The sequence below is a fragment of the Hemitrygon akajei genome, chromosome 27, assembly GCF_048418815.1.
Source record: "Hemitrygon akajei chromosome 27, sHemAka1.3, whole genome shotgun sequence".
Lineage (NCBI taxonomy): Eukaryota > Metazoa > Chordata > Chondrichthyes > Myliobatiformes > Dasyatidae > Hemitrygon > Hemitrygon akajei.
The window spans coordinates 38,246,584-38,260,773 of record NC_133150.1 but is presented as its reverse complement, the minus strand read 5'-3'; the positions used below and the strand labels follow the sequence as shown (position 1 = coordinate 38,260,773).

General features: G+C 44.1%; 1 protein-coding gene across 4 annotated transcripts in view; it reads left to right on the top strand.

Moving 5' to 3' along the window:
- Positions 1–14,190, top strand: part of LOC140717270 (transcription factor SOX-13-like) — a 207,532-nt gene that overhangs the window by 146,755 nt on the left and 46,587 nt on the right. For all 4 annotated transcript variants that reach the window (XM_073030688.1, XM_073030686.1, XM_073030687.1 and 1 more), the window contains exon 2: positions 5,089–5,311. In XM_073030688.1, the coding sequence (XP_072886789.1) occupies positions 5,090–5,311 (222 nt within the window). In that variant the 5' untranslated portion in view covers position 5,089. The remainder of the gene's footprint in view (positions 1–5,088; positions 5,312–14,190) is intronic.

Below are 14,190 nucleotides of genomic sequence, written 5' to 3'. Positions count from 1 at the left end.
GAGAGGGAAAAGGGGTTGGGGGGCATTGCCAAAAATTTGAGAAAGCGATGGTTATGCCATCAGGTTGGAGCCTACCCAAACGGAATATAAGGTGTTGTTCCTCCAACCCAAGTGTGGCCTCATCACGACAATGGAGGAAGCCATGGATGGACATATCGGAATGGGAAGTGGAATTAAAATGGGTGGCCACTGAGAGATCCCGCTTGTTCTGGCGGACGGAGCGTAGATGCGTGGCAAAAGCGGTTTCCCAATCTACGTCGGGTCTCACTGATGTACAGGAGGCCACCAGGGAGCACCAAACACAGTAAATGACTCCAACAGGCTCACAGGTGATGTGTCGCCACACTTGGAAGGACTGTTTAGGGCCTTGGATGGTAGCGAGGGAGGAGGTTTGCAAGCAGAACAAGTGCTACACCTATCAGCTGGTGTTTCTCTCTCCCTTCCACCCAGCTTTTAAAACTACTCCTCAGCTTTTTTTCCTCCAGTCTTGCCAAAGGCCTAAAGCATTGACTGCACTTGTTTCCATAGATGCTGCCTGGCCTGCTGAGTTCCTCCAGTATTTTGTGTGCATTGCTCAGATTTCCAGCATCTGCAGATTTTCTCTTGTTTGTGGACTAACAATCATTTTGTTCTACATATGCTCGTGTACTAAAGAATGCCAACGACCAATTTTGAATCTTGAGTCTCAACAGCAACTCCCACTTTGCATTCCAACAGGCTCAACTTTTAAACAAAAGCTTGAGTCTGTTTGTTACTAACTTCAAGAGCATTTCTTATGTAAAATCCCATGTTATGTGGATAACCACAGCTGTCATCCTGTCTCAGCAAAGCCATATTAAGAGCAAAGAGGTGAACTGCTTTGGTTGCCTCAGGAAATTTAGTGCAAGTTTGTGAGAGACTGCACCAGAGTCTTTGATAATCAGGGTTCCTGACCCTGGCAAATCTTAGACCAGTAGCTTCACATGGGACTCCAATCTTGTGACCTCTCCAAGGCCTGAAGCTATTGCCAGTGTTCCATCCATGAAATAAAGGGTTTTAGAGAAAAAATACTTCATTAGATTAATTTAGTGTCATTAAGTTGGGGTTGGAAGTTTATTGTTAAAACATTGTAACACAACCACGTACAAAGGATTTGGGAAATCTCCCTTGTGCCCAGGCTGCTTCTGGGAGAGAAGGCACTCCTTCGAATTACCTTCCCCTCCAAAACCTGCTTTCTAGAATTGACGTTGACTAAACAACAAGTATACTCCACGGTTAGGAAATAGAGGTTGATTGCACCTCTCCCTCACCATCTAGAGACAATGTAGTCAGAAGAAAGACAGATTTCTCCCCCGAAGGACTTCAAAGTACATTTATGATCGAAGCACGTATACATTGTACACCCTTGAGATTCGTTTCCTTACAGCAGCCACAAAACAAAAAACCCAAATGAACCCGTTTCATTAAAGACTGACAACCACCCGCTGTGCAAGAGAGAGAGAAAAAACAAGTCATGCAATCAAAGAAAGTAGGCAAATAGTATTGAGAGTGAAATTGAGCCCTCAGACACAAAGCCCAGAGCAGGCCACAGGCTCGGCTTCGGTTCAGCACAGAGCTGAGTAAATTCCGTGGAGCCCGCACACACGAAGCCCGGAGCAAGCCCATACTTTCAGCCTCAGTGCAGTAAACACCGTGGAGCTGTGAGCAGAAACACCCTGGCTTTTCATTCCACCTGGCCCGGCATTTAAATCATCCAGTTATCGTGTCATTCCTCGCTCTAAGACCTGGGCCCTGTCACAGCGATGCACTCATGTACTTGAATTTTGGTGCCGGTTTGGTATTATTGTGGGCATCATAACTAATTAATTGAAGTCAAGTCTTAAGCCATGAACTTAATTCTCGATTTCACCACCTACATTGCAATGACCCTCGCAATTTATTTGCCTACCTGCACTGCCTCCGTCAATGTCACACTATGCTCAATGTCACACCATCTCAATATACTTATGTATGGAATGATTTGGCACACAGACAAGGCTCCTCACTGTATTTTCATTCACCCAAGACAAAGTTTATTGTCGTAAATTCAAGGATATTTGTGCACACTTGCAGCTGCAGCTGCATTGCAGGCACGTGGCATTGGATGATTTATTGAGTAGCCTTTCCAGCCCTTTGAGCCGTTGGTTTAACCCTAGGACAATTTACAATGACCAATTCACCTACCAAGCTTTGGACTGTGGGAGGAAACCGGAGCACCCGGAAGAAACCCACAAGGTCACGGAGAGAATGTACGAACTCCTTACAGGCAGTGGCTAGAATTGAACCTGGGTCGGCTGTGCTAACCACGACTCCACCGTGCCACATTTAGCAGTGTTCACAAGATAAGTGTAACTTTAAAACAAGGAAGAAAGTCCATTGTGGTGACAAGTGACTGGAGTGGTCCTAGGTTTGCTATACTGTAGGGGTTATGGTTGTGCCAGTTGATTCAAGGAAAGAATGGTTGAAGGGAAGTAACTGATCTGGAACCTACCCGGTGGTATGTCACGTCAGGCTTCAGTCTGTTGTAATGCCAAGTGATCAAAGTGGTCCTAGTCTTGCTATACTACAGGCCTCTGTACCTCCTGCCCGACGGTAGCTGTGAGGAGATGGTGTGGCCCGAATGGTGAAATTTTAAAAAAGATTACCTTTACTTGTCACATGTCCGTCGAACCATGCAGTGAAATACATCATTTGTGTCTAGAACTGACAAAGTCTGAGGAACAGACCACGTGTGTCGCCAAGCTTCCAGTACCCACATAGCATGCCCCTAACTCACTAACCGTAGCCCTATCTGTATGTCTTTGGAACGTGGAAGGAAACTGGAGTCTCCAGAGGAAACCCACACGGTCACGGGAAGAACGTACAAACTCCTTACAGACTGTGGCGGGATGGAACCCAGATTGATGATCGCTAGCGCTGTAAAGCATTGCGCTAACCGCTATGCTCCCTTGCCATCCTTTGATGATGGATGTTGGGGATCTTCGGTGATGGTACATTGCCTTCTTGAAGCAGAGCCCCCCTATATATACTACCAAGAAAACCTTCTCCAGAGCCTTGTGCACGTTATCCAAGCTGCCTCGAACAGCTGCTGTATCTTTGGAGCTCCTGTCTCTCCTTGAGGCATTTCTCTGCAAGTGTAAGAACAGTTATTGAGAACAGGATAAGACTTTATGGTCTCCTGGTAACATCGATCACTGTCAGATTACAGGTCATTGCTGCTTTTCAGACTTTTCCTGTGAGGCTCCTGGCTGCAGGTTTATTGTGGTAATCAAGTCCCATTCGTCACACAGTTTAACAGGATGTCCCAACGTACGGGCTTTCCTTCCACATCGAGTGCAACATTTCTTTTTGCAATAGTCACTTTGCAGGCCTTCTGCAAAGTGCACGAGGGACGGGAGTTTTGAAATTGATCATTTGATTTGTATAGCGAGCTTTACCTTTATAACAAAAGCAGCAGTATTTGTCTGACATCTTTTGCTAGCTATGAAATGTAAAACTTGTTAAACAGACACCTGAGCTATCTGTGAAGAGGAAAAAGAGGATTTTAAAGAGGTGTGGGAGATTGATAGGTTTTGGAAAGACAGAATCGGAAACTCCATAGAGGAAGACAAAAGTAGGTCAGAAATGGTGGAAAGCAGGAACGTAAGCCCTTATTGACTGGAAGAGCTGTACGTTATGGGCCAGACCTGTGAGGCGTTAAGAAGCGTGCCAGTTTTCAGTTTTGCCTTTTTCTCATGGCCTTATACACAAGATGAGGCATTTTGGCACCTGAAGAGTTAACAGTGCATTCTATTCTGTGGGTTACTGTTGACTCACACAAGAGCTCAAATTAAAGCTTACATTAACCTGATTGTGGATCAAATCCAGTGCAGTGGACAAAGCAGTGTGTTGAAAGGAAACAAGATATGATGAAATCCAAACAGGAGGCTTTGGAAAGGGAAGGAAAGAGAGATAAAACTGCTATGAAAGCAGGAATGACGGAGCAAACTATACGCCATTGTCCCCTTGTCACATTTCCCTTTTGTTTGATTCTTTTGTCCGGAGGCCCATTGTTACACTTCCTCCCGCTCCTGTTTCTCCATCCCCTTTCCATTACAAGGCAGATTCTGTTGTTGTGCTACCTTTTGTTTGGAGTTCCATTTGCTGCCACATTGCCTCGAGCTGTTTGCCTTGCAGGTTGAATTGCTGGAGTTACTTTTGTTATCTGCGATATTGTTATCGCCACAAATCTTCTTTCTCTCTTGTCTCATCACTCTCTGCGTTATCGATTTCTTGGCGGCCACATAACGTGTGCTGGAGGGGGGGGGGCGTCACATGGTCTCGTGCTGTGCGGACAAACCCAATGTTCAGCTCTGGTTGACTGCAGTGTGGGTTTGTGCATTTCCAGTTCGGACTTGATCCTTGTGGGTGACAACTCTGGCACCCCATCTCCGGCAGGATTGAGCACAGGCGCATGGAGCAGAGTTAAAGCCCTTATACAGTTTGGGGCTTGCAGAAGTTTTTAAACAAACCTCTGCCTTTTGAAGGGTACGTCCCACTGGAAATTTTAAATCTCTTTTCTCCAGATGCTGCTTAACAGGCTGAGCTTTTCCAGCATTTTCTGTTTTTATTTCAGCACCGGCGACTGGGGTTCAATTCCCGCTGTTGTCTGTAAGGAGTTTGTACGTTCTCCCCATGACCGAGTGGTTTCTTCTGGGTGCTCGGGTTTCCTCCGATATTCCAAAGATGTATGGGTTAGTAGGGTAATTGATCGCATGGGCCTGTTGTTGCTGTGCTGTAACTCTAAATACAAATACGAAATTTCAGATTGCCAACATCAGCAGCCTGTTTTATTTTCTCAAGTGCTTGAAAATGCCCTTTATGTTTACCATTCTAAGCATGTGTGATTGCCACCTTGAAGTGTAAGCGCACCTTCATCTTTCCTCCTCGCCGTCAAGACCTCTCCGGTTGTGGACCACTGCCCTGGATGGGTCAAATAGGTGGGCCGTGTTTCGGTTCCGAGCCCAGCTCCAGGATTTTAGGCGGCCTCATCGAGTTTTACATTTCACCTTTTTCTCTCTCTGCTCGCAGGATGTCCACACGACAGCCAACTCGTTGCATGGACCTGAATGGAGACACGGTCATGGTCCACGACCAGGTGAAAGTGGAAGAGGTGGAGGAAGAGCGCTCCTGTTATGGACCCCACGGCGCTTCATTCCCCAACAAACCTCATCCCGAGGGGCTCCAGGCCAAAGCGGCCGCGGGGAGAGAGAACCACGACCTCGAGAGGTTGGGCTTCGTGAAACTGACACACGTAAGTCACCAACACCAAGGCAGGAATTAGGAGAGTCAAATCTAACTCGCAGCTTGAGTTGAACCCAACCTAGGTCGACAACTACTGTTGAGTAACTTATGCTAAAGTGAGCCAGTTTGAACAGAAAACGCTAGAAGTACTCAGCAGGTCAGGCAGCATCTGTGGGAAGAGAAACAGAGTTAACCCTTTGGTCAAAGAGCCTTTGCCAGAACGAGGAAAGAATAAACTAAAGTGTGGAGAAAGAAGGATAGGTTAAAGGGAATATCTATAATAGAGTGAACATCTTTGTATTTCTGTATAGAAGCTGTTACATTTATCTGTGCAAATGACAAAATTAGGTTCAAAATTACAGAGGAAGAGCTGTAGTTTTAACATTGCAGTTGGGAGACAAGAACCAGTGAATGTTGTATTCAAATCACAACAATAAGATACAAGGGAATAAGCGTAATGTTACTTTCTGAACTGATAATAATCCTTGCCTAAACAAAAAGCCATGGTGACCTTCACTGTTACCTCAGCCATGCTGTGAATTCTCTAAGAAATATTTGCTGCTTACTTTATAGAGATCCTGTACTTCAGAATCAGAACCAGGTTTATTATCACCAGCATGTGTCGTGAAATTCTTCATCTCTTTCTCGCTGTCTCCAACAGTACAATTAACGCTACCACTTCCTCTATTTTCTGCGTTCACCTTCTCCACCCGCCATGTTGCGGTGGTACAAGGCGGTGTCGAGGCCGCACTTGGAGTACTGTGTACAGTTTTGCATCACTGCCTTGCAAAAGATGCCATTAAGTTGGAGAAGGTTCAAAGAGGCCTTACGAGGTCATTGTCAGGACTCAAGGGGAAGTGTTTGAGCAGCCTAGGCCTCTAATCCCTGGAGCATTGGAGACTGAGGAGGTGACATTCTGGAGTTGTATCAAATCATGAGGAGCCTTCTGGCTGTTCATGCCGCGCTGCCCAGCAACCCCCAATTTAATCCTAGTCTAATAACTGGACAATTTACAACCTACCTTATCTTTGGACTGGGGGAGAAAACTGGAACAGCCAACCGGTCACGGGGAGAATGTACAAACTCCTTAAAGGCAATGGCAGGAATTGAACCTGGGAATGAAAACAGTCTTTTTCCACAGGGTTAGAGGATCAAGAACCAGGAGGCATGACTTTGGTTTGAGATAAGAAAGACTTCACAGGAACCTGCGGTTGGGGGAGGGGACTTTTTCTCCAGAAGGTTACTTGCATATGGAATGAGCTGCCAGAGGATTGTGTTAAAGCAGGTACATTAACAGCATCTAAAATGTACTTGACAAGTACAGTCGGCCCTCGTTATCCAGGGGGGAATGGTTCCGGGACCCCTCGTGGAAACAAAAAACCATGGATGTTCAAGTCCCTTATTTAACCTGTCTCAGTGCGGGTGGACTTTAGGACCTGGGGGAGCTCTGGAACCACTGCCCGCAGCTGCTGCTGAATCCACTGTGTTTCTGTTCTGTTGACGGAAAACGATCACGATTGAAAATAAAGTGATAGGAAAGAGGTGAAATCAGTCATTGGAAAAGCATTAGGCTACAGTCAGAACAATTTTAAAGGATAAAGTGAAAATAATGGAGTATGTGAAAGGACCTGCCCCGATGAAAGCTACAATTATTACTAAGCAACGCAATGGTTTTTAATTTTTGAAATACATGTAGCCATATATGCTTCATAAGGGTTTTATTTTACCTTTCTATGCATATATATACTATATACTAAGAAAACGTTTGACTAACTGACACTAAGTAATACCAGGCATACCTGTTCCGATTTACAAATCCGACTTAAAGACTACCTGTACTTTAAATCATCTCTAGATTACTTATACTACCTAATACAATGTAGTTATAGTTGTTATACTGTATTGTTTAGGGAATAATGACAAGAAAAAAAAAGTCTACATGCTCAAACAACGAGTGCTGGAGAGAGAACTTCCGGGTTTTCCCGATCTGCGGTTGGTTGAATCCGCGCATGCGGGACCCGTGGATAAGGAGGGCCGACTGTACCTGGATAGGGGCATGCGGGCCAAATACAGGCAAATGGAACAACCTTAGGTGGACACCTTTACCGGCATGGACAAGTTCTGCTGAAGAGCTTGTTTCTGTGCTGTATGACTCGATGAAGTGACCAAACGAATTGCTCGGTAGCTAAGAAGCAGTATTGCCGCTCCCTTCTCCTTGCCAAGGAATGAGCAAGTCCGTGACTGGCAGAGTCTGTGGACACGGCACAGCCGAGCCAGGGGAGCCTGTGGTCGAGGCAGCCTCTCAGGAATATTGACCTCTCCCCTCTGGGACCCAAGCTGGAGAGCTAAGAGCAGAACGTGGGTTGACATCCTGTTCCCGAGGAAGAGCCGCACTATTGCAAGTCCTGTACTGCGCTGTAATGTTCCGTGTTCTAGAGGAGGGAAGGGTTAGATTGACCTCACAGTAGGTTAGAAAGGCAGCACATTATCATAGGCCGAAGGGCCTGTACTCTACTGCAATGTTCTATATCTGGAACGAGGTGGAAATAGACCATCAGTCTAAAGGAGAAACTGTTCTACGTAATTTAACCTACGCAAAACATGTTGTGAATCATATCACTGGCCTGATATTTGTTGTCTCATGGAAGGGCAGCAGCAGACTGCTACACGTAAAAAATACTATGTTACAATTAAAAAATCCTCAGTGGGAATACTTCACGAAGTACGTCATGGGGGCCTTAGGTTCCATATGACCAGTTTCAGGAACAGTTATTACCCTACAACCATCAGTCTCTAAAACCAGCGCGGATAACTTATTTCAGACAAGAGAAAATCTGCAGATGCTGGAAATCTGAGTAACACACACAAAATGCTGGAGGAACTCAGCGGGCCAGGCAGCATCTATGGGAAAAAAAAGTACAGTGGGCATTTTGGGCTGAGACTTCTTGGCAGGAAGGGTCCTGCTGAAGGGTCTCGGCCCGAAACATCAACTGTACTTTTTTCTATAGATGCTGCCTGAACTGCTGAGTTCTTTCAGCGTTTTGTGTGGATAACTTAGTTAGTTATTACTGATTATTATTATTATTGTTGTTATTATTTTGTGTTTCCACAGTTTGTCTTTTGCACATTGGCTGTTTGTCTGTCTTTGTGTGTAGTTTTTCTTTGATTCTGTTGTACTTCATTCTAATGTGAATATCTGCAAAAAAAAGAATCTTCGTTAGTATATGATGACATATAAGGTACTTTAATAATAAATTTGTTTTGAACTTTGAACTGTAAGCTACTTTAAGATGCCTTAAGATAAAAGCAATTTTCTTAGGTTTTCTAACAATTATGCCACAGTTGAGACGACTAAGAGTTATTCACAATTTTGGTTATCAACGCAGTACAGAAGCTGTGGTGCACTCTGGTTTTACCCCGGTATTGCATATTATAAATAGGTAACCAGGAATTAAACACTTTGGAAGAGCAGTTACTGTTAACTTCTCTTGGCTCTGCGCACAGGATGCTGCCAGAATCAGCAGTCGGGGTAATCCTGTGGCCTACACTGTGATCCGTGGGGAGTTTCCCAACCTTTTTTATGTCGTGGACCCCTACTATTATCTGACGGGTCCATGGACCTCCGGTTGGAAGCCCCTGGTCTAAAGAATCACAGTCAACTCCCAGCACAATCTGGCTACTGCTGAGTCTTTGCAGAAGTCTACTCAAAATTGCTGGCTCTTGAATCTCCTTTGGTTTTATAGGATAATCTGTAGATTGAGGCACTAGTTTAGAAACTCCTTTGATGTTCTCAATGTCTTTAGCGCTTTGAACAACACTCCGAAGATCATTAGTAAGTGTGGTATGATGATTGGCTAGCAGTCTATTATTAGCCTTCTCCTGCCTTCTCCCCACAATCTTTGACACCCTGACTAATCAAGAACCTATCAACCTCCACTTTAAATGTACTCAGTGACCTGACCTTCAGAGCTGTCTGTGACAATGAATTCCACAGATTCACTACCCGCTGGCTAAAGAAATTTCTCCTCATCTCCGTTCTAAATGGACGTCCTCTATACTGAGGCTGTGCCCTCTGGTCCTTAAATCACCCACTATAGGAAGCATCCGCTGCACATTTACTCTATCTAAGCCTTTCAATATTTGATAGGTTTCAATGAGATATCCCCTCGTACTTCTAAACTCCAGCGAGTACAGTCCCAGAACCATCAATCAGTCCTCATGGCGTACTCTTTCATTCCCAGAATCATTCTTGTGAGCCTCTCTAATGCCAGCACATCTTTTCTTAGATAAGGGGCCAAACCTGTTCGCAATATTGCAAGCGTGGTCTTATCAGTGATTTATAAAGCCTCAGCATGGCTTCCTTGTTCTTGCATTCTAGTCCTCTTGAAATGAATGTTAACAATGCATTTGCCTTCCTCACCAACGACTCAGCCTGCAAATTAGCCTTTAGGGAATCCAAGTCCCAAGTCCCTTTGCAACTTCGAGTTTTGAGTTTTCTCTCCATTTAGAAAATGGTCTACGTTTTATTTCTTCTACCAAAGTGCATGACCATACATGGAGCATTGGCTGATTGGCAGGAGGCAAAGAGTGAGAATAAAGGGAGCCTTTCCTGTTTGGCTGCTGGTGACGAGTGGTGTTCTGTAGGGGTCGGTGTGGGACCGATTCTTTTTATGCTATGTGTCAGTGATTTGGATAATGGAGTTGATGGCTTTGTGGCCAAGTTTGTGGACAGTACGAAGATGGGTGGAGGGTCAGGTGGTGTTGAGAAAGCAGGGAGGCTGCAGAAGGACTTAGAAAGGTTTGGAGAATGGGCAAAGAGGTGGCAGATGGAGTTCAGTGTCGGGAAGTGTCCATTCAGAAATCCGAAGCTGTTTCTAAAACATTGATCGTTTGTCTTCAGGCTCCAGGCTTACTGTGACTGTGTTCAATTTGCCAGCAGAAACACCCTTTGTGATAGCTTTCTTCTGCTCTGCAGTAACTCTTTATCCAGTCTCCAAAGTCTGAATCCACTGGTAGCTGAAGGTGTGAATGTACTCTAAGTTGGAAAATCACACAAAAAAAAACTTTTTTACAATGTTGGCCACTTGTTTGGGTCCAAGTAAGTTCAAAGTCAGTTCGTGCAGAGTCAGAAGTTTCACAGGTTTGTTCAAAGTGCTGCTTTATTGAGGCGTGGCTTGCCAGTTAAACAGAGTGTTTCTGCAGAATGGCTTCACCACTCCTTTGCTGGGGTGGAACAATATGCCCCATCTTCAAAAAGCAGAGTAAATAGTATAGAGTTGTATATAGTGTGAAGGAGTCACTTGGCATGGTTATTGGTTTACAATTCTCACATGCAGTGAAAAGCCCGGCTTGCATTCTGTTCATTCGGATCGAATCAGTACACAGCACGTTGAGGTAGAATGAGGTAAAGCAATAACAGAACGCAGAATAAAGTATGACAGCTACAGAGAAAGTGCAGTGCAGTTAGACAATAAAGAGCACAATCGTAATGAGGTCAGGAGTCTATCTTTGACTGTTCCTGAGTCTGACAAGGGTGGGATAGAAGCTATCCTTGAGCCTGCTTTCAGGCTTTTATATTTTCTGCCCGATGGGGGAGGGGAGAAGAGCGGAAGTCTGGGGTGGGTGGGTTATTTGATTAGACAGAGTATTTGTATTTGAAAGGGTAGAAGAAATATAATACATTGATACCAGCTGTAACCATTCGGGAAATTCAGCATAAAAGCCAGCACCAACAGGCTTCGGGACAGCCTCTTCCACCAGGCCCTCAGACTGATTAATTCAGGCCGATTCAATTGTATTTCTATGCTATATTGGCTGTCCTGTTGTACATACTATTTATTCCATTGCACATTTAAACGGAGACATAACGCAAAGATTTTTACTCGTCATGTATGTGAAGGACGTAAGTAATGAAGTCAATTCAGTAATCGAAGTAGTGAGAGATTCCACAGAGAGTCACAACACTCTGGTGCCATCTTGCACCCATTGGGTCTTCTCTGACACATGGAGGAACCCACCCGGCTGCGCACTCCCCTCCCCCTCACAGTTTACAGCCCAGCAAGAGAGTCTCCTTTTCAAACATCTACCCTTTCTTAAAAGTTAATTTCCTCCCAACTACTGCAGGTCATTGTAGCGACTGATCTTACAATTACAGTCCTTCCTTGGTTAACAAAAGGGTTCCGTTGTTACCAACATCATTAAGGTTGACTTTGTTTGTGAGTTGGAAAATACATAAAAATCTAAGATACAGTAAGCCGTATCTCCACAGTGCTGTAATTAATGCATCAAAGGCACATAAGGCTGATAAGAAAGGACAATGGCTAAGACTGGAGAAAGAATTAAACCAGTCCTGCCGTGCATAGGAACCAAATTATGTATGTACGTCGGACTTTTAAATGTACCAACATTATGAGAGCTTGCTTGTATCTGGAAGTGCCTGTAAGTCCGGCATTTGTAACCCACAGAGAGCATTATACATTAATCCAGGTCTCCTGGCAACTGACCCGCGATCATTCGATACAACCATCACTGTGCCTGCTAGGTAAGGAGATGGGCACTTAAGCTTGCAAATCTGTCATCGCCCCCGATAATTGTGAACAGCCCCCTTAACCTACTCCGCGCTGAGGAAATTAATCTCATTATTTCTGATCTTGACATGCTAGTGGATTTCCCTTCTGCAACTCGATAAATCTCTCCGCAGAGTCTTGCCATTCTTCTTAAATGATTTGGCGTGTTATTTCTGCAAACGTGAAGCAGGCTGTTCAGGCTGAAGGAGGAGTTTCATCTCACTTATCCAGGACACAGCGGATTAATGTCCCGGATTCTCTTTTTGTAATCACCTTTATAAGAAAATCTTGTATGCTTTAATTTGAAAGTTTTTTTTCTGTCGTTACTTTTTAAATTTTTTTAAAATTTTGAATGTGAAATCAATTTTTAAAAATATAGTCATGAGGAAATTTTTTATTGACATTAATTTTTATTGAATTTTGGAAATACTCACTGGGCCATCAGTATTTATGAGGAGAGAATCTAAACTTTAGAAACACGAGTGTTTCTGCTGATGCTGGAAATCTAGAGTAACACAAACACACACACATGCACAATGCTGGAAGAACTCAGCAGGTCAGACGGCATCTATGGAAAGGAATAGAGAGTCAACATTTCAGGAATGATCCAGATGAACGATCGCAGCCCGAAACTTAGATTGTGTATTCCTTTCCGTAGATGCTGCCCGACCTGCTGAGCTCCTCCACCATTTTCCGTGTGTGTATCTAAATTTCGTAAGTGGTGAAAAGTTAGAGACAAATCGAAATACAAAGACGAGAGGGGACGATGGGCCGAGAGAACAAATAGGAAGAATTGTGATCGGGTGAAGAACAGGGGAGATTTACTGAAAGGACAGCAAAGCTATGAACGGAGAAGGAATAAATCGGAGGAAAAAAAGATCTGATATACCTGGCAACAATTGTTTTGCTCTCCCCTCTCAATACCATTTCTGTTTTTCAGATTGGATTTATAGCCTCCCATTTACTCTTCTTTCTTTCAGGCATAGCTGTTGTTAATCAGTACCCTAATCACCCACTTAGACCAAAAAATAACAAACTGCTGAATGAACTCAGCAGGCAAAGAGATGCTGCAGGGTTTCAACCTGAAATTTCAACCCCCCCCCACCCCCTTGCCTCCACAGATACTGCTTGACCCATTAAGTTCTTCCATCAGTTTGATTTTTGTTGCGGATTCTGGCTTCTGCAGTCTCTTGTCTCCTTTCCCTCTCACAGTCGTCCAGTACCCTTACTGTACATATGACTCACTGAGTGCTGGTCTGCACCCATCCCTTTTGTTCTCTATGCAATATCCCACTCTCCTCTCCCACCCCTTTCCCGGCAATGCGTTTCATTCCTAACTTTTACCAGTTCAGACACAGTATTAGCTCTAAAGACACAAGGTACTAAGAGGCAGCAGATGCTGGAATCTGGAGCAGCTAACAACCTGTTGGAGGTACTCAGTGGGCCGAGCAGCAACTGTGGGGGGGGTGGGGAATGGGAAGGTAAAGGAATTGTCAGGTCGAGCTTGGTGCTGATCCAGCATTTCAGCCCAAAACGGTGACAGTTCCTTTTCCCTCCCCAGATGCTGCTCAACCTACTGAGATCGTTCGGCAGATTGCTTGTTGAAATATTAACTCTCTTTCTCTCTGTTCACGTGTTTCCTGGCCAGCTGAGTTGTTCCAACAAATTCTATTTTTATTTTTGATTTCCGAAGTTTTTTTTCTCTCTTGTTTTTATATCATCTATCTACCAATCAGAATTAACGTCGCAGTTTTTTTTTGAAAGGTTGTGGTATATAATATCAATGGAACATTTTTCATTGCTTGAAGCAAAGTTGATGCTTTTTTTTTCCTCATTGAATTATCTTTTCTTCTACCATCCTCATGGTGTTTTAACTTTTTTTTCTTTCTCTCCATTTTTTTTTCTTCTTACTGCAATTTTCTTCTTTCATTCCACCTCCTCAGTAATTGAGGGAGGCCTCAGTAAGAATGGGTGCCTTATGCCTGCAGGCCATTGCCTGGATTTACAGCAGCAGTGTAGAAGAACATCCCAAAAAGTAAGTAAGCAAGGTGTTGTCTCTCGTGTGTTCTCCCAACCTGTAGTCACATTGGGCATCAGGCTGTGTTGCCGTGTAAATTAGAATTGGAATGCACCGGGGCCAGGGAATGGAAGCCTTTGAATGTGGTAAGGAAGAAATTATGTTCATGGCTGTTCAATATAATCCTCAAAAGCAAAGTTTACTGCAATGGTATCCTCCTTTTCAGAATCAGAATCACTTTCTTGCCAGTATGTGAAACATACCAGAGTTGATTGTGGTAAAGTGTCAAATATAAAACACAGGACA